This window comes from Falco rusticolus, chromosome 3 (assembly GCF_015220075.1).
Source record: "Falco rusticolus isolate bFalRus1 chromosome 3, bFalRus1.pri, whole genome shotgun sequence".
NCBI classification, from domain to species: Eukaryota; Metazoa; Chordata; class Aves; order Falconiformes; family Falconidae; genus Falco; species Falco rusticolus.
Window position 1 is genome coordinate 118,667,921 of NC_051189.1, and position 24,096 is coordinate 118,692,016.

The following is a 24,096-nucleotide window of genomic DNA, read 5'->3' on the forward strand; positions in this document are numbered from 1 at the left end:
GGCGGGGCGGGCTGCGCCTACGCGCTTGGTGGCGCGCGCGCACACGCCCACACTCACACCCCCACACCCTCTCCCGCGCCCCGGGCTGCAGCAGGCGGCGGGAGGCCCCGCAGCGGCGGGTACACCGTGCACGCACCGCAGCCGGCCTTCACATAGGCGTAGAGCATCGAAATACAGTTACACGAGAAACCCGGCTGTTTCTTCCCCAGGCGGCAGTGTGCAGGCAGAGCGCGCGGGCTGAGACAGTTCTCGGCACTCCCGCTTCCCCTCGGCGCGGGCCTGCACAGGCCCCGGGGCCCGCAGCACCAACACCAACCCCGGGCCCCGCAGCACAGGCTGCTTGCTGCCCAGCAAACACCTGTGCCCCGGCCACTCAGGATGCTGTACGTCGCAGAGCCCCTCAGGGACGAGGCCTCCCTTCCTTACAGCTGCACCCGTGTCTCCCCTGCACCCTGCCAGCGCCTGCGGCTCCAGCCACACCCCCCACAGGCACCAGCACCTCTTTAAAATAACCCACCTTCTTGCAGATGGGGTCCCTTAACTCCACTGGCTCATTCACATTGCTACGTGGTCTCAAAGAGTTAGGTGGAGAGTGGAAGACCAGGGAACAACTCATATCATGCTTTTTAATTGCTACATGAGGCGTGGTATTAAACTGCTCCAGGCCACCTACTGCCAACCAACCAAGACCCTCAACCAGTCACCATCAAAAAGAGGCAGACAGGCTGGAAAAACACACCGAGATCTTTTTATTTAAATAACAAGGACTTAAAAATTCTGAGTTTTAATACAAGTTAAATAAAATACAGCGTAAGTATTGGATTTTGTATTTTTGCCTGTCTACATATAGCTTGCTTATAAATTTTATATACTTTACAGCTTAAACAGTGACAACTCATTCCAACTGCCAGATCTGTGTCTTCAAAAGCAACAGATTGTATAAAATACTGTGATATAAACAAAAAAGCCAGTATGCTGTACAAAAAAAAATATTTTTACAGTAATTTGATATCTAAAAATCAGATTAGCTGCATCTGAAATTCATGGTAAATTGTCTTCTCTCAAGAGGAACTGATAGATAAATTGCTGAGCTTTCCTCTTTTCAGTAATATCAGGTGCAGGATGTCCAGGAGGAGGTCGAAGTAATAAGCCACCAAATATACTAGCTGCATTAAAAAAAAAAAAAAAAAAGGGGGGGGGGGCACACAGACACAGGAAGAGCCTGTCAGCAGCAGCTTACCAAGGGTAATTCCACCAATCCCAACCAGTCACAGTCAGAGAGTGCCTGCCTTCAGAACAGGGTAGGAAAAAGCTGATGACCCACACATCACAACTTTTTTTCAGTCTACTGCAATGACTGGTTTTCTGTGGACTATTTGCTCGTTATTAAATGCTTCAAAACAATAGAGGCCATGACTGCACTCACTTTGGAGAAACGTGTTTTGTTACACAAACCACAAAACCCCTCCAAACAGAACAGTTATTTTGCTCGCCTTACCAAGAATATTCACATCCAAGTGGTTTTTCCCTGAATTTTTCAGTAGTTCTCGTAGAAATGCCATTAGATACTCAAATACGTTTTTATGGCACACTGGCAGGCTAGAGATAATCTGAGGAGGAAAAAAACCCAACAAAACAACAACATTCATATCAAAGACAAGGCAATGGCTTAGCAACATCACCCTGTCTAGAAATACTAACAGCTCTTAATCACCAAGGAGCACCAGTTCTAGATCCTTTCTATTATCAGATGACTTAAGTTTCTGAGAGCAAAAACCTGTTACTGGTCTGGCATAAAACAGTTTCCCTCCCCTCACTCCAGAATTACAGAAACAGCCTCCCAGCAAAGCCAGCAATACCTGACTGCTCAGCAGGTAGTTGCTGGCATTCTCCAAACAGCTGCTGTATAACCTGTAGCAGATGACAGGCTCTGGCAGGCTTTCCAGGAAGAGCAGCAGGGCTTCTGCTACCGAGTGGTTGCTGCCAACTGATGCAAAGATGGTTAAGGAAGAGGCAAGCACAGTGTGATCTATTTTGGTCATGCTTCTGATGAAACATTAATCTTTGCTTAGGTCTCCAAGATCTCTTCCTATTGTTCACAGCTTTGAGTTCAATCACTTGATGCCAAACAGCAAGCTGCTTCTGCTGGCAGTCAGACACTTACATAATTCATCAACATCACAAGGACTTAGCAGAGGCTTCTGTACTGGTTACAAGGAGTAGCAAGGAACTGCAGATCTCATTTACCCCGAGATGGGAGACAGTAATTTAAAAACCATGGTGGGGCATAGGAGATTGATAAAATCTTTTTCAGCTTTGATCACTAAGGCAGAGTGAGCCTTACCAGACATCAATCTAAAAGGATACAAAGGGTATCATGCATTCCTTTGTCCAAACAATCTCGGATTTGCTCAAATTCAGATCTGAGGCCTGGCTGCTGAAACAGGTCCTCCTGCAAAGATGACCATTAGTCAGTCTCAAAGAAAATAAAAAAGTTATTTGGGTAAACAGAGCAATGTTGTTGTAATCTGGCTGGAAAAATCTCTCCAATTTGGTTGTTATCGGCACAAGTCTCACCACGAGCAGCTCTGGGAAGGCTGCAGCACTGCAGTAGAGAGCAATGCAGAAGGACAGCTGCTGATGCATGCCACATGTAGACAAGGTCACCATCACCAAACAGCAAAACCTGGGGCACCAGGGTCGCATCACAGATGTTCTTTCTCTCTCTTTACCATCGGCCAAACATCCAAAGTTAGCTATTGCCAGCATCTCGTTCAAAACTAAACCTAACGCAAACAAATTGTTCTGTGTTTCTAGTACAAACACTGCCTACCTGCTGGGAAGCATTGCGGTACAAGTGATCCACCATCATCCACAGCTCTTTTGGAATATCCATAGGCTTTTCAGTGTGAAGAGCATCACCACTCATTTCCAGCGGCATCAGGGTCTGAAAGAGGGGAGGCGTGGGGAGGGAGAAGGAAAAAAAAAAAAAAAGAAAGGAAAAGGTAGCTAGCCGAGTTCTTATTCAACTCAACAAAAATGCTTCACAAAGCTTACACCTGAGAATTAAGACTTGTCAAGAAACTGTGCAGCTTCACTCACCAGTCTTCATAAAGACTGCAACAACAGGCACATTTGTATCATAAATCCAGACAAGAAACAATCTGCTCTCACAAACATACTTCACATATGCTCAGCTCTATGGAAACGTTACGTCATGCCTCACATAAACACACACCTCTCCATTCAATATGGAGAAAGCCAAAGGCTCCCAGGTAAAGGTCTACCTTTAGAAGTCACACGCATTTTAAATGTGCAAGTGGGATCTAATTTTCAGTGCTCTCTACATGAAATGGGTTGGTTCATCCACGTGAAGAACTAATGCAGGCTGTGAAGGTGGCGCACTGGGAAGTACAAGCTGTATCAGCATTCTCAGACTATGGACCAGGGAAGTGGAAGAAGGCTCTTTAGCAACGAACAGGACTTCAATCTAGCTTTAATGGTTCTCGTTGGTTCAGAAGGGAATCTTGTCTTTAACTCACAAGTTTCCGAATGGATTCTTCTGACATGTCCTGAATCGGTTCCTTCATGTAACACAGCGTATGAATGGGAGACCCGAAGCAACTTGGCAAGTAGTTGCCTGTTACAGACAGAAAGTAATCCTTCCCCCTGTTAAGATGCAAGACCAAGATATCTTCAAGTTTTTCCTCTCCAGAGTTTAAGTGTGTAGCTGTTGATTTATTAACAAACACCTCCAACTCAATTGTGATCTCAGCATCTGCCAGAAGATGATAAAACAAAGGTGTACTCAGTTAAAAAAAAAAAAGGTATTAACCAAGAAACCTGCAAATAGGCATAGCATTCTCAAAACAGCAGAGAACTAAGCCAGAAGGTGACAATATTAGTTCATTAACATGAGATTAACAACGAGGAGCTCACCTGACAGCAGAAAGCCCTTACTGGGGTTAGCAATCAGCCACTCCTTGCAGTAGGTTTTCTCATCTGGTTTGCTGATAAACTCAAACTGGCAGGGCACTTGTCCGTTGCGGACTGTAAACTTCTCTACCTGCAGCTGCATGTATTTAACATCCACAAAATGGAACTAGAAACAAATGTCAGTCAATACCATCAGCCAGTTCCACCTTGCCAAGCACCAGCAACAATTCCTGTCCTGTGGTTTAATCATTAGACAGCAAGATACCCAGATTAACCCTCTTGCTCCTGCATCCCACCTCTTCCAGGATTGCACAGGATTACATTTGCTTACTGTTTGCTAAAGTCGTTTGCATCAGTGGGCCCTTTAAAACAAATGCTCCCCTCAAATAACCTCAATGAAACTTGAGAACAAGATAGCTGTAGCCTCAAATGTCTCATTTGCTTATCTTTTTTAGTCCCCAATACACAAAGTAAATGCCTTTGTGACCTTCTCCAAATCCTTCATATTTTGCATTTTATGTTTCAAAGAGAAAGGAGCAAGGGCCACAAACTACCCATTTACTCTCTCTCTCTCTCTCCTCCCACCTCAGGGAGTAACACACTCTACATTTCAGCCTGGTACTGTGAATGGAATTTAGCAGCATCTAAACAGCAACCAGTATTTCTAGGGCTTGTAAACAGAGAACAGTTGCAAGTCAAAATATTCTACTACTTTGGAACTAGACCCCAAGGTCTAGAGTCCATCTCCTACTGCCAGCACACACTCCTGGGGTTTAGGGTTGCTCGGCTCCTCCAGTGAGTCCCAGCACATGAACACACCCTACCTCTCTCTGGGAGAGGGTCACCGAGGGAATGTTGGCATTCTCCAGCTTGTCCAGGGAGCGGACTATTTCTTCAAAGGCTTTTCGATAGAGCTCCTCATTCACAACCTTCACCTGAAAAGGACACACACTGCACCAACTGGCATTTACTGTGCCACTGCAGGAGAGCTGTAACACAGCTGGAAACACACAAAGCGATTTGATTTTAGCAGCACAGTAGCGTATACAACACATGTAATGAACAGAGCCAGGTGGAGCACGAATGCTCCAAGATCTCCTCAGGAGCCAACAGTAAAGGGCCTTGCCATAATTAGCAAGACAGTCACCCACTCAGTACTCAACCAGCTGCTTTTTTTTTTCCCACCAGAAAAAGTTTTACTAGTGTCGTCAATGATGTAGCATTGCTGCACTGCAAGTTTCTGTGAAAATTAATAGGAAAATAAGAAAAAAGGCAAAAGAACACTTCTGAAAAAAAACAGATGTTCATGCATTATTCTGCTGAAGTATCACTTAACACAGCCCTAGCTTACTACGAACAACAATCCTATCTCAGTATCTTATCTACCCCACCTTTTAGCCATTGTTCTCTGTGGGTGCCTAAAAAGCAGGAGGAGAGGGAAATCAGCAGGAGAACCTCCCTCCTCCTTCCCCCTCTCCCCACGTGGAGGAGGAAGTCAGGGGAGTTATTTCCTTCAGCACTGACATACTTACCCCGATATCAAACACAGAGCTGACTGGCTTATGATCACTGATCTTCAAAGCCATGTGGCTGCGATAGCTCAGCTGAGCAATGTTCTGCCCTTTCCAGAGTATCCGATCACACCATGCTGGAATACGACACTTCTCACTGAAACAGGTAAAAATTACGGTTTCCAGGCACAATTCAGGTAGTAACAAGGCAGAATACTGCTCTCCCAGAGACTCTCCTGCCACGGCCTAGAGCTCTCTATCAAAGCTCTATTTTCCAGTTTCTTGGAGTAGTTATAAAACTTTGATTGTCTGCCATTAGGTATCTCTAGATCATGCTTTACTTTCTACTTCAAAGATGCAACTGTTTATTTTGTTCTTTTGATACAATTCACACGCAAACCAATACTCAAGAGATACTTTTGACTGGAAGAACCATGAAAAGTAAGAACTCAGGCTTCACATTTACAGTTTACAACTTAATTTTATTTTTTTTCCCCACTGACTGCTGCACAGATTTCATTCCCACACTTGAAGCCAATGTTCCCAGTTTGCCACCACCAGGTCAGCCACGCTCCATAGCACGTTACAGGAACGATGGCTCTCCCAGTCTTTTGGGGAATGCACTCAGCAACAGACAGCACACAGGCACCATTTTGAACCCCAGCCAGTCTGTCCTGAGCAGGTATCACCAAATAAAAGACCCCAAAAATTTTGCTTTGGGAAAAAGAAGCCAAACCAAACAAAAAGAATGAAACTAACTAAAATGATTCCTTAATTTTGCACACCTCTGATTAAGAAGAAACCCAATGGATTACTCCTGGGAAAAAGATAAGGAAAATCTGACAGAAAGTAGTGGAAGAAAAGCAACATAAGTAGACATAAACTGGAGATGGATTTTGGAACCAAGGGAGAGGAACAGCAATAATGTCAGAACTGTTCCTATTTATAGCCATTAGATCTACAATTCTTTTTAGCTTTGTTTTTACTTCCTTCAATGATAACATTAGCCACTGGTAGCATCACATATGAGGCAATCACCGTACCTTGTGTCCCAGTCGTCACAGCCAGCATCATATTTATATGTTGGCTGGAAAGAAATCTCTCCCTCTGTAAAGCCTTCAAAGACTGCATTTGCATTCATCTGCCTCTTTAGCTACGAAAGAAAAAGAAAAATTTGATTTTAAATAAGCTCAAGCGCAATTCCCATATGAACTGAGAGGGAGGCGTTTGGCCAAGGAGAACGTGTGCAGTTTCTAACCAGCACCCTCAGCACCACCTGCAGGCAGGCGAGGCATCAGTACCTGGTCATACTGGCAAAGCTCTAGAAATGCTTTCTCATCTACAAGCTGCTTCACTTTTGCCACATCCAGTTCTTCTAGCCGGTAGTTGAGGTCACCCAACCATAAGATCACACTGAAAGAGAACGTACACCAGACGTCTGCACAGAGGCCTGAAGATGTCCGAGACGGGGAAGCACAGCCCTGCAGCAGTGCCCACCACCACCGCAGCAGTGCCCCCCACCACCTCGTGCAAGCACAAGCTCTTCTCATCCCAACAGATCAGCTGGGCGCTGTGTCTGCTTCTCCATCAGAGACAACAAGTAAGACTGCAAACTTCAAAAAGAAGCTACATTTTCTACCTTTGCTGGTTTTAATTCCCGTTCTGCATGTTTGTTACTACCTCTTAATAACTCTACCTTTAATATTCCACACCGATTAAATCCCACAGCCCACTGGGGAAATCAATGCATATTATTGCCCCATTCCCACTTTGTGCTTGAAAATAAAACGAGACCTGGAAGAGCATAAGGCAAGTGACTTGTCAGAACTGTACAGGCAACCACTCTCCAAACCAGGGTTACGGTAAAGCACTTCTGGCCCTTCCAGGCTGACAGGTAGATCACTGGGGCACCCCCTTCTCACCGCCCTGCTGGCAGCACCTCACACCCACACCCCAAAACATTTGCAAGGCACCTCCTGGCCACACACAAGCGATTCACACAGTCAGACAAGAAGCTTACTCATGTTTGCCAATAGTGAGAGGGGGCAAATTTGGATCTGACTGGCAGAATTGCATCCGAGAGCAGATGTCTTTGAAGTCCTGGTTCCTCCGCTCATAGTCCTCCATGTGTGCAGCAAGGTGAGAATTCACAATGCACACGCTAGTATTATGGAATTTAAACCTTATGGCAACACCACCTTTGTTACCCTGAAAGATAAAGACAGACATTGGTCAGAAGCATTTACACAACAGATGAATCCACTAATGAGCTACCAGCAGTTCACTAGCCAGAAGACGTTGAGGAAAAGCATTTAATTCCAGAGGAAGGAAAAGGCTGAAAACGCCAATTAGTGATAACTACCTCATGAATTCAAGTCAGTAACTCACTGAGGGTTGCACACAGCAACAGAACATAACAAGCAAGCACACAGAACTCCAGACTGCAATTCAGGAATTTGCTAATACAAAAGGAAATTAAAATCAGAGAGGCAGCTGGTCAGTTACCTCAGCAAGTCCCAAAATCTACTTAGCAACGAATTGGATCTTCCAGTGCAAATCGTAACAAATTTGTAAATGGAGGAGGAAGCATGTGGCTTAGCTGGTCAAAGATACCTTTGATAAATTCTAGCTGCAACGCTCACAGAATCTACATTCAAAGGGCACAGACTTTCCACTTTCCAACGGTGTGGAATGGCAAAAGGCCAGGAAGTACTCAGGAAAACTAATCTGGATAGACACGTTTCTTCTACTCAAGTCCCTTTGTGTTATTTCCTTTGGGCAAAATCACATGAGAGCACGGCCCCACACAGCCCAGCACATGCAATCAGGGAAAAAAAAAAAAGTCTTCAGAGAAGATTCTCCCTTACGATCTTTGAGCCTTTGCGAGCACACGCCAATTCCTTCTAGCAACACCCTGAGCTGGCACAGGGACAGGACTATGTGCCTCTCAAGACAGCTGCACCCCTCAGCTGGGGAAATAACCACTACACCTAAGGAGAGGGGCTCTCCAGGGCTCTTCTGAATCTCACCCCTTCTCACGCAGTTGCGACTCTTACCATCCTCCCCATAATTCCAGTTCCCACAGTCTCGACTTCCACCTCGGAGATGTTCAAAGCAAGGTCTGCTTTCACATACAACAGAAGCATGATTCCCACCAGCCGCACCAGTTTCACCTGAAAAACAGATCCATTAAATACTAGAATGGGAGAGGTTTGATGAGAGAAAGCACATCACCCCCTAGTCCAGAACATGCGTCACCAAAACACAGATGAATTAGAACAGAGTTCCAAGCTCATCCAAGGGACCAGCTGAGCTCACAGCACACTGGCACTCCAGCAGCACAGCGCAGGAGGGAGCCAAGGACCAACACCCCAGTAAATGAAGTTGAAGCCCAAAGCAAAACCTACAGCACAGGCGTAGCCCATGGAAGGAGCCCCCCTTCAACAACAATGACAAGAGACAAAGCAGACCAAAGGAGCAGGAGTCAAAACATAAGCAGTATTCCTACCAAGTCTTCCTTCACACCTCATTCTACTGTGCGTCGTGGAGACAGACATGGAAGAAGCTAGGATACTTCCTATTCTCTTCCACCAAGACAGCAGGAGCTTCCTGCACGCGTGGATGCCCAGCTCTGGTCTCCTGTCCTGCCCGCTGCCTTGGTACCCTGCACAGCCACACTACCTACATCCCCTTCACAGTGCTCCTGACCGAGCAGAGCCTGCAGACAGCGTGCCTCTGGCAGACACAGCACGTGAGAACAAGAAAAAGCCAAGGGAAAAGAGGCCCAAGTGGAAAATTATTCCACACACAAAGCTCCCCAAAAGCCACATTTACCTTTGCGTATTTGGCATCTGGGTGAAGACTATCAGTTACAGCTTTAAACCATTCTTCTTCCTTCGGAGTGTCATTGAAAAAGAAGGCTTCTTTACTCAGATCAAGCTCCTGGAAACTGCGTTAGAGGAAGGAACCCATGGATGCATGCACTTGTTTGTAACCCTCGAGCCCTTTCCTCTGGGAAAGAACTAAATCAATTTATACTCACTAAATTGATAACTGAAAACCCACATTCAGTTATGCTGATTTTAGAGGTATGTTAAATGTATAAGCTATGTGACCATTAATATGAAATTGAATGGCATTAAAGACTTTGTAACATTGCAGAGTGTCCAACAGTAACTTGCCAGAGAGTCCAAACCCCACCAGAACAGCAGCCCCGTCAGGCCACGCAAACACACATGTGAAAGCTCTGCAATGCAGTCAGGCAGTGCAAACATTCCTGAGCTGCGGTGTCTTGGCTGGACACCAAGCCACAGATTCACAAGCAAGCAACCCACAGTCACGGTTTGGGAGGATGGGCCAGAAAGAGACACTCACCCCACGCAGTAGATGTCTGGAGGCTCAGCATCACACCTCAGCCAAGGCTGGAGGCTTTCTCTGGGTGACTGACCATTCACATTGTATGTCCCAACAAAAAATCTGCAAAGAAATTAACTAAATCCCAGAACTGCAAATTGTACAGCTGATGGAAGTAACACTATTATTAACCCATGCACTTATTACTACACATAACTATTTAGAAGTAACATATTTCCAGGGGGGCATTAGGAAAATGTGACAAACTTTAAATCCCTAAAATGATTCAATTACAGTAGTATCTTTACAGACATGTTTTACATAAGGATACACATTTTTACAAATACTATTAAAAAAAAGATGACTAGAGCTGTGCAGTAGCAATTTGAAATTATAAATTCACAGAATGACACACATAAAAGGATTTCAAGCACGGTAAAGTTTTCATCCTAATTATATATTTCACCCAAGCTCTTATGATCTTATTGGAACGACTATGTGGGTAAGTAATGAACAGGAGCAGTGAGGGAAAAGGCCAGAGGTGCACAGGATTGATGTATTTCCAGAGACTGTCTGAAATAAGCACAGGGAAAAGTCATTTCAAAAAGGCCATTTTCACAACAAGAACCATGAGGCAAGCCATAGCAGAGACACAAATTAAATTCCACCCTGCTAATGCCTAAACGAGGAAAGAAAGCTGTTCTGGAAAGCACGGATCATACTTTTCTACAAAATTTCCTATTTGTAGGGATACTAGATGAAATAATGAACATGAGTTATCTCGACAGCTTATACTAACTCACTCCCCACAAAAATAAGTTCCTCTCAGGAATGATCATTACCTGAAGCTCTGGACATACGTGTAGGAATCCTCCATTTGTACAAGCTGAGATTTAACAATAGTATCTCTTAGTCCAAACTTTGGTTCTGATAATATCGAAGCCTTGTTTGAAGCCATTACACTGGAGGACCGTACCATCTCAGTTGTCACTTCAGGTTTCAGTTTGTTTTGCCTGCAAATGAAAGCAAAACTGCATGCTGAAACCCATGATATACACACACACTCAACAGCTTATTTCTGCTGCTGAGGACTTGATTTGCATTTATCTGTCTTTTTCACTAAAGATAGACAGTCATGTTTAGGGTAAGCTAAGACTAAAGAGGAGCATTTCTTAAAATGGCTCAGTTCTCTAGATAAAACCAGTTTAATTAACTCACTAACCTAGTGCAGCCTGTTGATTCAGAGCAGGCATTACTCACACCTGGATGTTAATAAAAAAACTGTACTCCTTTCCTGCTTACTGGAGCAAGGAGATGCAAATCTCCTCTCCCGCTGCCTCTGCTGAGGTCAGAAGGGCTGAGCAGAAGAATGAAAAACCGCATTTGTTCTAAAAGCCTTCTGGTGAAAAACTCCCAACTCTGCCTAGAAAGGAAGCAGCACAGAGCAGATGGAGGTAGAGGTGGTTTTATTTAGTATCTCGTGGCTTTGCATACTCCTTTTGCAACAGTAATAATGCCACAGCTTGGGAGCTCCCACAAGCAAGCGGATGGTATGAATTTAGGGTCAACAACCTGCACATCAGTGCCAAGGACAGCGCACAGACAGACTTTGAAGGATATGCAGCAGGGTCCACAAAGTCCTGGGAACTGGAAAATGGAACTGTAGCGTTTTCAGAGCGTATCTATGAGGCACAGTGGCCCTCAGCCAAAGCTCTCTCAACTCAAAATAAACAACGCTCACGGGTCCCGTCCCACTGAACGGCAAAAATATGCCCAAATAGGGGACTAGCAGGACTGTTACTGAGAGACTGCGCTGAAATTCCCACTAAAATTTTGACAGCGTGCTGATGCTGAATTTTTTCTCTCCTGACTAGAATCTGCAGATCCTCTTCTCAAAAATTTGCCAGCTTCTGATCTAGACCCCAGCACCTCTGGGGACTGTAACCGACACGGTCGCCGGCAGATGGAACCAGATAATGCTGCCGCAAGACTGCTCGAGCACTGGTGTGTGCACAGACCTCACACACCAGCATCAGATGCCAACTTCCCCATGCGGTTTCCAGTTGAAAACCAGGAAGCCCAGACAAGAAAGCTCCCTGCACTTTCTTTTTCTTCCTCTAGACATCAAAGCATCAACAATTTGCCCACCGCAGTTCATTCCATCCATACACAATCCCCAGAAGTACCCAGAACTTTGGTGCTACATGTATTTACTGTCACTATACAGAGATCCTCTGCAGAGGGGAGGCATAGCTAAACCGGCAAAGAAACATTGCCACCACTTTTACTCCTCACTAGACCTTCCACAAAGAGATGACGTGTGCAACTCTGCCTTCAACTGCTTCACTAAACCTACACAAAAAGCAAGAGAGATACCATACCTGGGAGCACTTTTATCAGTGCTGTCATGGCTCCGGTTCTGACTAACTGCAACCTTTTTTCCATTCTGTTTGACACCTTCAGAGCCAAGCACTTCTGGAAAAAAACCAGTAAGTTTTACATTAAACACAAAGCGTTCTTTAATTTACCAATAGATGCAAACACTGGCAAAAATCTGCAAGCAGAATATAATTTAGGTTTGTGTGGAGTAACAAAGCGCCCCGCAGTTTCTCTTTCAGTTATCTGATATATTAAATTTGTTTTGACAGAACTGTTCTGTGGTGGCGCAGCTTCCCCTCCGGAGGAAGAATTGACACTGGCATGCCATGCGGCTGTGGAGAGCCACAGAACCGCTGCACGCTGCCTGCCTGCTGCTGGAGCAGGTTGCTGTTGGCTTTCCTTTACAGCTAAGCTGTAAAGGACTTAGCAGCACAAAATCCAGGGCTTTATCCTGGGAATCAAAAAAATGTATGTTAATAACAGATTTTTCCTTTCTGAAGCAAGACAGGAAGTACAAAGAAAGGAAGAAAAAGGGAAAAACAAACTCATAAAAAAAACCCCACTACCCTTTAAAGGGTTTCTACTTATCTGCAAATACACAACAATGCACAAGCGTCCCCCGTCCCATCCCCCCCGCTGCCTCAAGCCGGTGCAGTACAGAGTCACCACATGGCTCCACTGTACCTCAGCAGAAACAAGTGCCTCGATGCACACTGCACATTCCTAAAAAAGTAACAGGGCTGCTACCATGCAAATATAACCAAACAGGGGGGTGACACTAAACGCATCCCACTACGTTTTTTGCAAAAAGTGACCAGTCTTTCAGCATTTGCTTTCAGCTGCAACATCCTGCTCCAACAAGCAGCCAAGTAACAGCTGAAGAAGAGGATTCTGCCTGGGGCTCTCCACTTTTAAGACCTGCAAACAGCAATCTCAGATTATGCTACTTAGCACACAAATCTAATGATGATACAGAAATTGTTCTTAAGATTGTAAGGTTCTAATCATCCGGCTGAGCTCCTCCTTCAGCGAGCACAACTTGCAAAAATTAAAATGTTATCTCCCAGGACAAGAGGGCAAACCAGAAGCAGAACTTGAAGTACTTTACCAAAGCACTCAGAATGTAAACGAGCTAACAAGTGGCCATACTCCCAGCTTGGAAAACCTCTCCTGCCCAAGAGCCCTCTAAGGATAAAGACTGTGTAAGAGGATTTGCAGAGGGTGGTTGCAGAGCAGGTGACTCAGACCTCGCACAGCCGAAGTCACGCAGCATCCAAGGGGGATGGCCACGGTTCAGAGGTGCTGCACGCGTTGCCAAGCACCGTCCCAGCGGCTGGGACAGACCCGCAGGCGTTCAGTGCTGAACCAGAACCGCCAGGGCCTCTGCCAGCTCTCCCGATAAACACCCCATAACTGCCTCCACTGCCAGGAACAGACCTGGACTTTCACTTTACGGGACAACTGCTACCCTTGGAACAGGAAGGCCACTCAGCCAAAGTTCATCTCTTTTTTTCTTTTTGAATACCCTACTGATAAAGAGGCGGCATGGAGCGCTGCCCTGCCGTGCCCCCGTGCCTTGCGAGGCGCCCAGCCGGGTGGGCGCTGCGGGGCTGTTCGGGCTCCGCACCCCACACCGACGGCCGGGAACTGCTCCGGCTCCCGGGGCGCTGCCGCCGGCGGCCCGGCCGCGGGGAGCGCAGCGGGACCGCGGGACACCCGTGGGTACACCCCGCAGGCCGGCCCGCAGCGGCGGGAGCCGGCGGGCAGAGCCCCGGGGCAGCGGCACCGGCCCCGCCGACCCCCGGGAGGCGGCCGGGGCGATGCCGGCGGCCGGGACCCGGGACCGCGCCGGCCACGGGGCGCTCTGCCCGCCGCCGCCGCAAGGCGCCGGGAGCCCCGGCCGGGCCGCCTCGCCCCCCCGACCCGCGGGAGCGGCCGGGCCTCGGCCGAGCCGGGCAGCGGCCCGCAACCAGCCGCGCAGCGCGGACTCCCGCCCGCCTCGTCCCACCCCGTCCCGCAGCGGGTCCCCGCGCTCACCTCGGCAGGGCCGCCCGCCCGCGGACATCGCCGCGCTCCGCACCACCGCCCCGCCCCCAGCCCCTAGCCCCGCCCCCCGGCCCGCCCCGGCCCGCCCCCCGCCGTACGCGCGCCCCCGCCAGCCGCCGCGGCGGCTCCGAGCGCGTCCCCGCGGGGCCGGTCCGTGCGCACGCGGCTCCGCCCGGCGGGGAGGGCCGGGCCGGGCGGCGGGGCCGCAGCGGGGCCCGGAGCGGTGCGGGCACGGGGAGCGGAGCCGAGGCGCGGGGCCGCCGGGGGGGGGGCTGCCTGGGCCCCCACCGCCCCCCCAAGCCCCGTCAGGCTGCCCCTCGCTCGCCGCAGCGCCTGATCTGCCCACCCAAAGCACTGACCGCCCGCGGCGGGTGCACAGCCACCGCGCTGGCAAACCGGCACGGATCGGTGCGAGCTCCAGCAGCGGAGGCCCACGCTGCGTATCCTCACCGAGAAGAAACATGCGAAGGCGACGCCAGCCGGGCCTGCCAGCCCCTCCGCCACCAAAGCCACGGGTCACAGCCAGCGCCCCACCGAGCTCGTACCTGGGCGGCTGCACCTGCTGACCTCCTGAAGAAACGTGCGTGTGTGCGAGCCAAAAGGCAAGCGCACCGTGAGCTGCTCATCTTCTGAACTTATCTGGATGGTCACATCCGAGCCTAAAGACGTTGGGAGAAAAAAGAGCTCATGCTTAGTGCTGACAAGCCTCCAGAAACCAAACATCTCTGCTCTACAGCGGCTAGCATGTGCACACATGCAGACTTCAGCAACAAGTCTCCCCGTGCTTTCTTGTCATGTTTCCTTCCCATATTTTACATGAGAATGCTGTTTAAAAATATAAAAATCAACATTTATAATAATTTGTATTCGGCTTATTCAGTGACATTAATTAATATTCCAGCATGAATTCAAAAGATTTTTGGAAAAAAAAGATCGCTTCGGCTGAACTGGGCTAACAATACTTGTTAGCATGAACAAAACTGCGGCAAAGAGCACGGCGAGCCCCCCAGCAGCAGCAGGACAACATCCCCCCCATCACCAGCCTGGCCCACACGAGCCCCCGCGCCTGCTTCACTGCACACAGCTGGTGCAGGGCCCAGGAACGCTTGTAACGCAGGCACCGAAGCAACAACAGAACTCACCGATGACGGGAAGCTCATCATCAAGTACAACTGTAAAAGCAATACAGAGTTCAGTTACAACATGCTAGGCAATAGGTTTGCAGAACACGCCGGTACTTTGGAGTTAGCGAGCTCTGCAAGTTCCTCCCAGCCCGAATAGTCTTTGGACAAACAGCGGCAGGCGGGACAGGGTGCTCTGGATTGCGGAGCAATTAACCTAGCAATTAATCTAGGCCCTTCCAGCTATGACACAGGAGCATCACCACAGCTTACAAACTGAAGAAAAAATGGGAAGGCTGAACAGATCCTAGATTTCAGCATGTAGAACAACAAAATATGGACTCCAGGCCCCTTCGTCCCCTTCTCTGGAGGTGCCCGAAGTGTCACCGAAGTGTGTTAGTACCTTCTTCCACTGCAAACCCTTCTCTGATGGGGATAACCTTCTCCAGCCAGACGTCCTCGGCTGCGATGGCCATCCGCCGGTGAGTGTACACGTGGATGCTGCAGGCAGGGAGCACACACAGAGGCAGCGACTTGACTCCGGCACCGCCGCCGCTGCAGGCAGCCGGACCCCAGCCCACCCAGCAGCACCCGCCAGCACAGCGGCCTCCCACCACCACCCAAGAAACTTCTTGACCGTGTGCCCACCCACTCACTTGCCCCACTGTGGGTACCGCACCGGCAAAAGGCACCGGGTGGATACCCCCAGTGCCCGGGCACCCCCTGCCAGCCCACTCTGGGCTCCCCCAGGCCATGCAAGGGTCGGGGTGCCCAGGGTCCCCCGCCCCCCTCCCGCCGCTCTGCCCCCCCAGGCCGTGCGGGGGTCAGGGGTGCCCAGGGCCCGCCGCCCCCCGGCCCCCACGTACGCGTGCTGCCCGCGGCGCTCCACCAGGCCCAGCAGGCGGCTGCCCGCGCCGCCCCCGGCCGCCAGCACGGCCTGCACCGCCTGCGGCTCAGCGTCAAGGAAGCGCAGACACGGCGGGACCGGGACGGGGACGGGGACGGGGACAGGGACAGGGACAGGGACGGGGACGGGGACGGGGACAGGGACGGGGGGCCCGCCCCCCCCGCGCGGCCCAAGGCCGCGGCAAGGATACGATCCGGCAGGTCGCCCCCTCCGCCAGGCCTTCCTGGATGGCGACCGACTGGTCCATCCCCCGCACCGGCTCCGCTACGGCTGTCGCGACGTGTCGTGCCCGGCCCCGCCGCCCCCCCGGCCCCCCCCACCCCGCCGCGCTCCCCGGGCGGGGCCGCTCCCGCCGCCGGCACCGCCCCGCTCCCGGCCGGGCCCCCCCCGCGGCGGCGGCTCCCGGACCCCCGCAGCCCCCCCGGCCGCTCCGCCAGCCCCTCGCTGCGGAACCGCCCGCGGGCACCGGGGCCCCCGCAAACAATGGCCCCGGGCAGCGGGTCCGCAATCGGCCGCCTCCCGCCGGGGCGAGGCCCGGAGCATCCCGGCCGCGCTCCGCCTCGCCGAGGCGGGGGCGGGGGGGTGTTTGCAAGGCCGCTCTCCCGGTCCCCCCCGCGGCCGCTCTTTTCTTTGCAGCGCCGGGAATTACTTTGTTGTTGCATTTCCAGACGAGCCAGCTGGCACAAGCCACCTTCCGAGCTGCCAGGCTATTATGCAAATTAATTAACGCAAAGTGCCTAAGCAGGTGCTGGAAAACTTCACCAGAGCCTGTTGCACTGCAGAGAGCCCGGCCCAGGTCAGCGCTTCCCGCCGAGCAGCAGCAACAGCCAAGAGCTGGAGATCACGACAAACGCCCTGTGCCTCTGCCCTGCCACCCCCCCGGCACCCACGGGTGGCTGGGGGCTGCGGGGGGGAGCACGAGGAGAAGGGGCTGAAAGAGCTGCTGTAAATGCTAAACCTCTACTCTTGCAAGAAACATGGCACTATCGGGTATTTTTGAGACAGAAAACCCCCGGGTTTCATCCTGTTTTCACTTGCTGCAGATATGCTGACACTGTGGCCTGGAAGGAATTACAAACGCGGCCCAAGGCCTGTCCTGCGGCTCCAGCGGGCTGGCTGCGGCCGCGCTGCAGCGGGGAAGGGGCTGGCTAGTGTTTGTGGGGTCCAGCTCACCCAGCCCCACAGCTTCCCCACCGGGGCACCCCCAAGGGCTGGCGGGCAAAGCCTTTCTGCAGGGGACAGCACGAGGCTCCCCCGGGACCCCCACGGCCCTCCTGGGCCTCCCTCCCTCCCCACCAGTCACACCATGCCCAGCCACGCTCCGAACACCCCAAGGGACCGACACATGGGGTTTTATACTTTTGCAATCTTTTCTTTAAAGAGCCGACAGCAGCAGAGGACAGCAGCGCGTGTGTTTGTACCAGTAACAGCACATCGACACTGGTGAATTCTGCCCAACAAGCGACGCGCCAGCTCCACGTAATGCAGCAAGAGGCTGGGGGGGAGCGCGGGGGGTGCTTCTGGTTATGGTTCACGCCTCTGCTTGGCTTTTAGCAGTAGAGAATCAATCATAGATGTGTAATAGAATCATCTGAAAGGTAAGACACTTTTAAATTAATCTCATTTTCCTGCCTAAGTCTTGGAGATGAAACGTGAAGTTACTAATCTTACCTAGTCATACAAAAGGTATTTCAACACCAGAGCAGTTTTAAACTAATGAGCGAGAGGGTGTCCAGAAAGGCTGCACTGCAAGCAGATTATTAACTAGAGCAGACCCTGTGCCTTCAGTCAAGGCAGAATTTTCTGGTTTGTAAGCAGGCTTAACACCCTCTTGTTCCTACTCCTGAGGTCACTCATTCCAGCATCTGCAGTCCCAGCAGCACAGAGACAAAACCGTAATTAGCTTGCAAGTCTCCCAGGCCTACAGATTTTTGGCGGTGCAGGGAAGAATTCCCCTTTGTAGCTTCCTTAGCGTGTAGATTAAGTGCTTTTCCTCTGGATACACCGGGGGACTCTTGATTACCAGTGTTTAAAAATTCAGTGAAATGTAAGACACCAAACAGGAGCCAGGACTCACCAGCCTCGGGAAGGTGAGGGATTTAAAGTGGAGCTTAGGGATGGGAGGTGGGATTTGGGATCAGCAGCAGGGTCCTGTACGGGGCGGCTACAGAGCCAAGCGTAGCGGAGTGCCCCCGAGCAGACGCAGCAGGCCGGCTGGAGGAGCAGCAGTGGTGACCTCTGCTAGTTGTGCTAGAGAAGCAGCCACGTCTGCCATGCTACATGAGCAGCCCCCAGGGGAAAGCTGTTTTTCTGGCATGGGTTTCCGGACAAGCTCCAAGCAGCTCAACCAGCCCGTCAGTAACCTGTACCCTGCTGGTTGGGCCAGGAGGGCTCCAGCCCTGAGGGTGGCTGCATCAGCTGCTGGTGGAAAGACAAGGGGAAAAACTACTGCTGCTTAAGCGTGCTAATGAAAGGGCTTTCCTGCCTGCACAGCCACCCAGGACAGGGGCACAAGAGGGGACCTGGCTTTCACCCCATGCTTCAGCGTCCCTCGCACACGACATTGGCTTACGTACAAAGGGCTGCTCACCAAACCTGAGCGAGGCAGTAACGAGGCCCCAGGAATTCATCCTCTCCAACTGTAACCCAGAAGAGACTTGAACTGGGACTGGGAAGCAGGTGGAAAGGGTGCTCTAACAGTGGGAAGGGGACAGCATCCCATGGAGGAGGGCATCCCACAGGGCAGCGGCTCGGATCTCCCTGCTCCACAGGAGCTTGGGCAGGGGACCAGCATCATCTCCGTGACCAGCCAGAGGTATGAAGCAGAGCATCGGCTCGCCACACCAAGAGGAAGCCCCATGTCCACCTGTGCCCACAGAGCAGCTCAAAAATGGGAGGAGGATTTCCCCCCAGCAGAGCACCTGAGCAGGCACCTGCAGCCTCTTCTGGAAGCAGAGCACGCAGGGCTGCTGTGCTGCAGGACAAGGTGAACAGAAACGGGAGCCCACCAGCAACCTGCACCCACCGCCGTCGCGGTTCACGCAGAGGCCTGGGGTCACCCTGGGGGTGGGAGGCACCTGCTCGGGGGGAGAAGCAGCCGTGGGCAACGGGGCCACCTTGTTCCTGGGACAGGGACGTAGCAGAGGGTGTTCGATAGTGGCCTTGGCTGAAGTCAGAGAGCAGCAGGGATCCTAAGGAGCGCTGCAGAGGGCAGGCTGCAGAGCATGTGGACTGCTGCTTACCCCCGGAGGGAAGCAGAGACCCTGTAATTCAGGAGAAGGACCACACCACAGGCCATGAGCTTCAGCAGCGGGGCCAGCGTCACCTGCCCAGCGCTACTGACGTGCACTTTGCCATCCAGTCGCAGGCAGCTAGCTTTCAGGGTAGCTGGGCAGCACTCCTGGTAACAGGCAGCCTTCACCCCACCAGCACAGACTGGTTTGGCAGCCTTGCAAGCTTTGCTACATCCCGCCATGTAATTCAAGCCCATCTTCTTCATCTGGAAGGAGGAGAGAGACGTTAGCCCAAGGGTCCTGCCAAGCCTTTAGGACTGGCCTGACAGGAACTATGCAGGCTCCTGGGCTGTCCCGCTCTTCACCCCAAGGCCATACCTCGCAGAAGTTGTGCCCGACAACACATCTAGCAACAGTCTTCTTGCCTTTGAAACATCCGTCCCCGTGACAGGAGAACGCTGCACACACTTTCCCCTACAAGAGAGGGCCAGAGGAGACTGTATATTCATCAGTCCAGAGGGCAGGAGGACAAGAACTGAGCTTCAGACAGCCCTTCTTTCCAGAGGGGTCCTTTCCAACCTGCCCACCCGCCGCTGTCCTGCGGTGTTTGGCCACCGCTACCTCAGGCATTTTAGACAGAGATAAAAGACCAACGTGCCCCATCTGAAACTGCAGGAGACTTCAGTGAAACACCAGCATAGCAAACAAGTTTCAAGCCTCCTTTTCCTTCCTCTTAACAAGGCTCTGCAGAGATAAGCACTTTCCCCTCCACGCAGCTGAGGGAAAAGGCTGCGGTGCCCGTGGGTGCCAGTGCCCGTGGGTGCCCGCGCCCTCCCCACGCTGCTAGCACCGCTCTCCCTGCAGCCCAGCCAAACTGCTCGCACCCAGGCATGTGCTGGGCTGCAGCTCGGGCCCATCTGACGGGGCTCATCATGCACTTTTCTTTCAAACCTCGCTAAGTGTTTTCTTGCCTTCCAGAGGCAGCTTTCGTCCCCGTAAAGCGGGTGCAGGGGAACCTTCCCTCTCACCCCACTCAGGTGGGAGCTCAGCCGCATCGGCAGCCGCAGCCCCCAGGAGAGCCCCTGGCTGCAGCAGCATCTGCCCGGCTGGTACCTACGTTTCTGGGGGGAGCTCGGGGTGTGGTGGCTGTAGTGGTGGCGGGCAGCACAGTGGCAGCTGGCAGGTCACCTGCAGACAGACAAGGAGCCCTGTGATGTGGCACCCAGCACCCAACATGCATGGAGCCCTCCACAGCCACACATGGGCAGAGGCACCAGCATGGCTCATGCTGCGGCCACAGCTGCTGGGCCACCCTGTCCCCTCACCAAGCTCCTAAGGGGAGAGCGAGCCCCAGGGTGGAGGAGACGCAGCGATGCAGCCACAGCCAGTTCTTTGCAATGGGCTCTGCCCACCCGTCCCCCTCCTGTGCAGCAGCATTAACCTCAGACTGCTGCCAGGGACCCTATGGGCCGTTACCATAGGAGCTGGCGTTGAGCTGCAGGCAGAGGGAGGAGGCACAGCAATCCAGGGCGCACTGCTGTGTGCTCACGCTGTTGTTGGTCCGGCACATCTCTGTGCTGCACGAGCTGCTGCACCTGGCTGTGTAGTTTGTGCTGGAGGAACGATAAAGCTGCAATAGCAAAGCCAAAGGAACAAAATGCTAGGAGTATGAAGAGATGCCATTAAAAAGGAGCAACAATAACTGACAGACCACCACAAAGGGAAGGGAAACAGGATGGTGACACAGGCTTGAGAGAGTACTGTGGATTCCCAATATAAAGGAAGGGAAAAGAGACTTTCCCCATCACAGCCCCCCTGTGCCTCCAACTCAGCGAGCTCCATACCTCACAGTAAGTCTCATTATGGCAGGTCACAGTTTTGTTGGCATGGGCTCCATCCTGGTAACACCTCTCCCCAGAGCACTGAAAGCTCTGGCAAGTGAGCTGGAGGGAGAACACACCAGGGTGTCACAGGCAGCAAAGTCTCCTCACATGGCACCGCGGTGCTGTCCCCAGCCATGGCCTCACTGTGTGGAGGGGCTGCCTATGCACACCCGCCTGCCCACCATGCCCCAGGTGCTCCCCTTCCGCCCCAGGAGATGCTCTCATGGGACTCGCGGCCCTCACAGAGATAATCTGCGCTAAAGACCCCGTCCATAGGGCTGTAACGGCCTAGCCAATGGCCCTCTTTCCATCCCTTTCCTTACCAGTGTTTCATCTGTACTGTTCACAGAGGCGTTGGCGGCCACCGAGGCGTTGGCGGCCACCGAGGCGTTGGCGGCCACCGAGGCGTTGGCGGCCACCGAGGCGTTGGCGGCCACCGAGGCGTTGGCGGCCACCGAGGCGTTGGCGGCCACCGAGGCGTTGGCGGCCACCGAGGCGTTGGCGGCCACCGAGGCGTTGGCGGCCACCGAGGCGTTGGCGGCCACCGAGGCGTTGGCGGCCACCGAGGCGTTGGCGGCCACCGAGGCGTTGGCGGCCACCGAGGCGTTGGCGGCCACCGAGGCGTTGGCGGCCACCGAGGCGTTGGCGGCCACCGAGGCGTTGGCGGCCACCGAGGCGTTGGCGGCCACCGAGGCGTTGGCGGCCACCGAGGCGTTGGCGGCCACCGAGGCGTTGGCGGCCACCGAGGCGTTGGCGGCCACCGAGGCGTTGGCGGCCACCGAGGCGTTGGCGGCCACCGAGGCGTTGGCGATTGTGGTGTTCTCTGCAAGACAAAAAATGCCCTCTTGGTGAAGGAAACCACCACCTTGCGCTCAGCGAGCCCTCCATCCCTTCCTGAGCCATGGCATGGTCCAAGGGATCTGTGGGAAGCATCAGTCACATTGCAGCTGGGATGTGGATGGCAGTCAGTGACAGGATACCTCAAACAAGGTCCATTTGCAGCCAGCAGCCCGACAGCCCAACAAGCAGGTGGATACAACAGGCCACTGCAACAGCACTACGGACAGATGCTACAACAGCTTCCCCCTCTCCCTTCCAGCCACGCCGCCTGTGAAGAACAGGCTTTTCTGGGGTCAAAACCTTGAGAAAAGGTTCCTCAGTACAGCTCCATCCTACAGAACACATCCTGGAGGGCACAGGGGCAAAGTTCTTGTTGCACCACATTGCCTTTGCCCTGTTCCCCACAGGACCGCCAGGTTTACCTTGGGGTGCAGAGCTCACCTGCTGTGGCAAAAGGGTCCTGGGCGCAGAGGTGCAGAGCCAAGATGCAGAGCAGTAGGCCTGGAACGGAGTGGGGATGATTGAGACCACCATATCTGCCACCTGCTTTACCCACAGCTCAAGGACCCTCCCCAGCAGCACAGGCAGCTCCCCCTCGAAACACCAATTCCAGCCCCCTCCGGCTCCCCTCGGGCAGGTGGTGGGGAGCCCCACAGACACACCTGAGGCCAGGCACCCCCCCACGCTGGCCCCAGGGAGCCAGCCCTGCTGCAGAAATACCCCCACCACCACCCAGAGCCCCAGGCGACCGCAGCCACCCTTTCCCAGGGAGGCCACTGGCACAGCCGCCGACAGCCACCACCGGGACAGGTGCCCTGGGCACACCGGGCCGGACACTGCTCCCCGAGCTGCGGCAAAGTCCCCATTACCTTGAACAGGGGGGGCGAGCCACCGGTGACCTGCCATCTTCATCCACCAGCAGCTTCAGCCGGGACCTGGCAGGAAGGGGCACAGTCAGAGCTGGGCAGCAGGAGGGGACGGTCCAGCAGGTGCTGACACAGTCACAGCAGCACGTGCTCCCAGTGACTGCCCAGCGCGTGGCTTGGGACAAGGTGGCAGAAACAGGATCAGGACAAGTTACATAGAAGAGACTTTCCCTGTTGAGGTTTTTTTTTTTTGAAGAAACCATCCTCCTAGAAATTCTACAGCCTTTATTCCGGACACCATGGGACACCAGAAGGATGCAGGTTGTTCAGCCCTCCTTTTCTGGTCCCTGCAGTGGCAGGACATGCTTTTCAGGCAGGAATGAGTCCAGCAATAACACCACCCACCAACATCCAGGCTGTCACAACAGGCTTTCAGCCCAGAAATCATCGAACGTATAAATAGCCAAATAATTCAGCACACTCATCACAGCACACCACGCCGGTGCTTGCCTGGACTCCAGGGAGCGACAGCCAGGCCCTTGCAGCCGCAGCAGAAGGGAATAGAACAAGTGCAGAGGGGACGGGGGAGCTGCCTTCCCCGGAGTGAATCCCCCGAGCCGCCTGTGCGGTGCCGGCCAGCACGGCCACGCACCCCAGCACATCCCAGCAGCGCCGGGTGCCTGGTCCCGCGGGGCAACAGCCTCTGCCCCGCGGCTCAGCCCAGCACGGGCTCCAGCCCCAGCTCCTGTGCCAGCAGCAGCGCAGCCAGCACCGGGCACAGCCGCCCCGCCGAGCGGCAGCACGGCTTTCCCCGGGTCTTTGTGCCTGGGCTGTGTGTGTGGCCCAGGGCACCCATGGACACTGGCTGCAAGCACCTCTGGGGGGAGAAGGCAGCTGCTGGGGGCTCGCCCAGCTCCTGCCTGCATTGCTGCCGAGCACGACGGTCGGCTACTGGAGGGTGCAGGGAGCTGCCCCCCAGAGGTGCAGGGCAGACCCCCAGCAGACCCCCAGTGCAGGTCTG

At 53.0% G+C, this 24,096-nt stretch overlaps 2 protein-coding genes across 6 annotated transcripts; both read right to left on the bottom strand.

Moving 5' to 3' along the window:
- Positions 1 to 723: 723 nt before the first annotated feature.
- On the bottom strand, positions 724 to 16,575 carry INPP5B (inositol polyphosphate-5-phosphatase B). Of its 5 annotated transcripts, XM_037379742.1 has the most exons (22): positions 16,444 to 16,575; positions 16,213 to 16,292; positions 15,750 to 15,847; positions 15,368 to 15,397; positions 14,771 to 14,884; positions 12,182 to 12,275; positions 10,643 to 10,813; positions 9,822 to 9,923; positions 9,282 to 9,396; positions 8,504 to 8,620; positions 7,468 to 7,655; positions 6,749 to 6,860; positions 6,491 to 6,600; positions 5,469 to 5,604; positions 4,761 to 4,871; positions 3,940 to 4,102; positions 3,543 to 3,778; positions 2,834 to 2,947; positions 2,368 to 2,452; positions 1,860 to 1,987; positions 1,499 to 1,610; positions 724 to 1,166 (listed from the first exon to the last, which is right to left on the bottom strand). In XM_037379742.1, the coding sequence occupies exons 1-22, from the start codon at positions 16,498 to 16,500 to the stop codon at positions 1,042 to 1,044; spliced, it is 2,598 nt and encodes an 865-aa protein (XP_037235639.1). In that variant the 5' UTR covers positions 16,501 to 16,575; the 3' UTR covers positions 724 to 1,041. The 5 variants fall into 5 exon arrangements, with proteins under 5 accessions (XP_037235639.1, XP_037235638.1, XP_037235642.1 ...); XM_037379741.1 differs by lacking the exons at positions 16,213 to 16,292; positions 16,444 to 16,575 and having other exon boundaries at positions 3,940 to 4,072; positions 15,750 to 15,964; XM_037379745.1 differs by lacking the exons at positions 14,771 to 14,884; positions 15,368 to 15,397; positions 15,750 to 15,847; positions 16,213 to 16,292; positions 16,444 to 16,575 and adding an exon at positions 14,676 to 14,696.
- A 6-nt stretch (positions 16,576 to 16,581) lies between these two features.
- On the bottom strand, positions 16,582 to 23,463 carry LOC119144401 (nuclear pore complex protein NUP62-like). The gene is made up of 8 exons (XM_037379747.1): positions 23,079 to 23,463; positions 22,651 to 22,710; positions 21,693 to 22,192; positions 21,331 to 21,429; positions 20,963 to 21,116; positions 20,604 to 20,674; positions 19,865 to 19,960; positions 16,582 to 19,752 (listed from the first exon to the last, which is right to left on the bottom strand). The coding sequence occupies exons 1-8, from the start codon at positions 23,119 to 23,121 to the stop codon at positions 19,492 to 19,494; spliced, it is 1,284 nt and encodes a 427-aa protein (XP_037235644.1). The 5' UTR covers positions 23,122 to 23,463; the 3' UTR covers positions 16,582 to 19,491.
- Between the last annotated feature and the right edge of the window lie 633 nt (positions 23,464 to 24,096).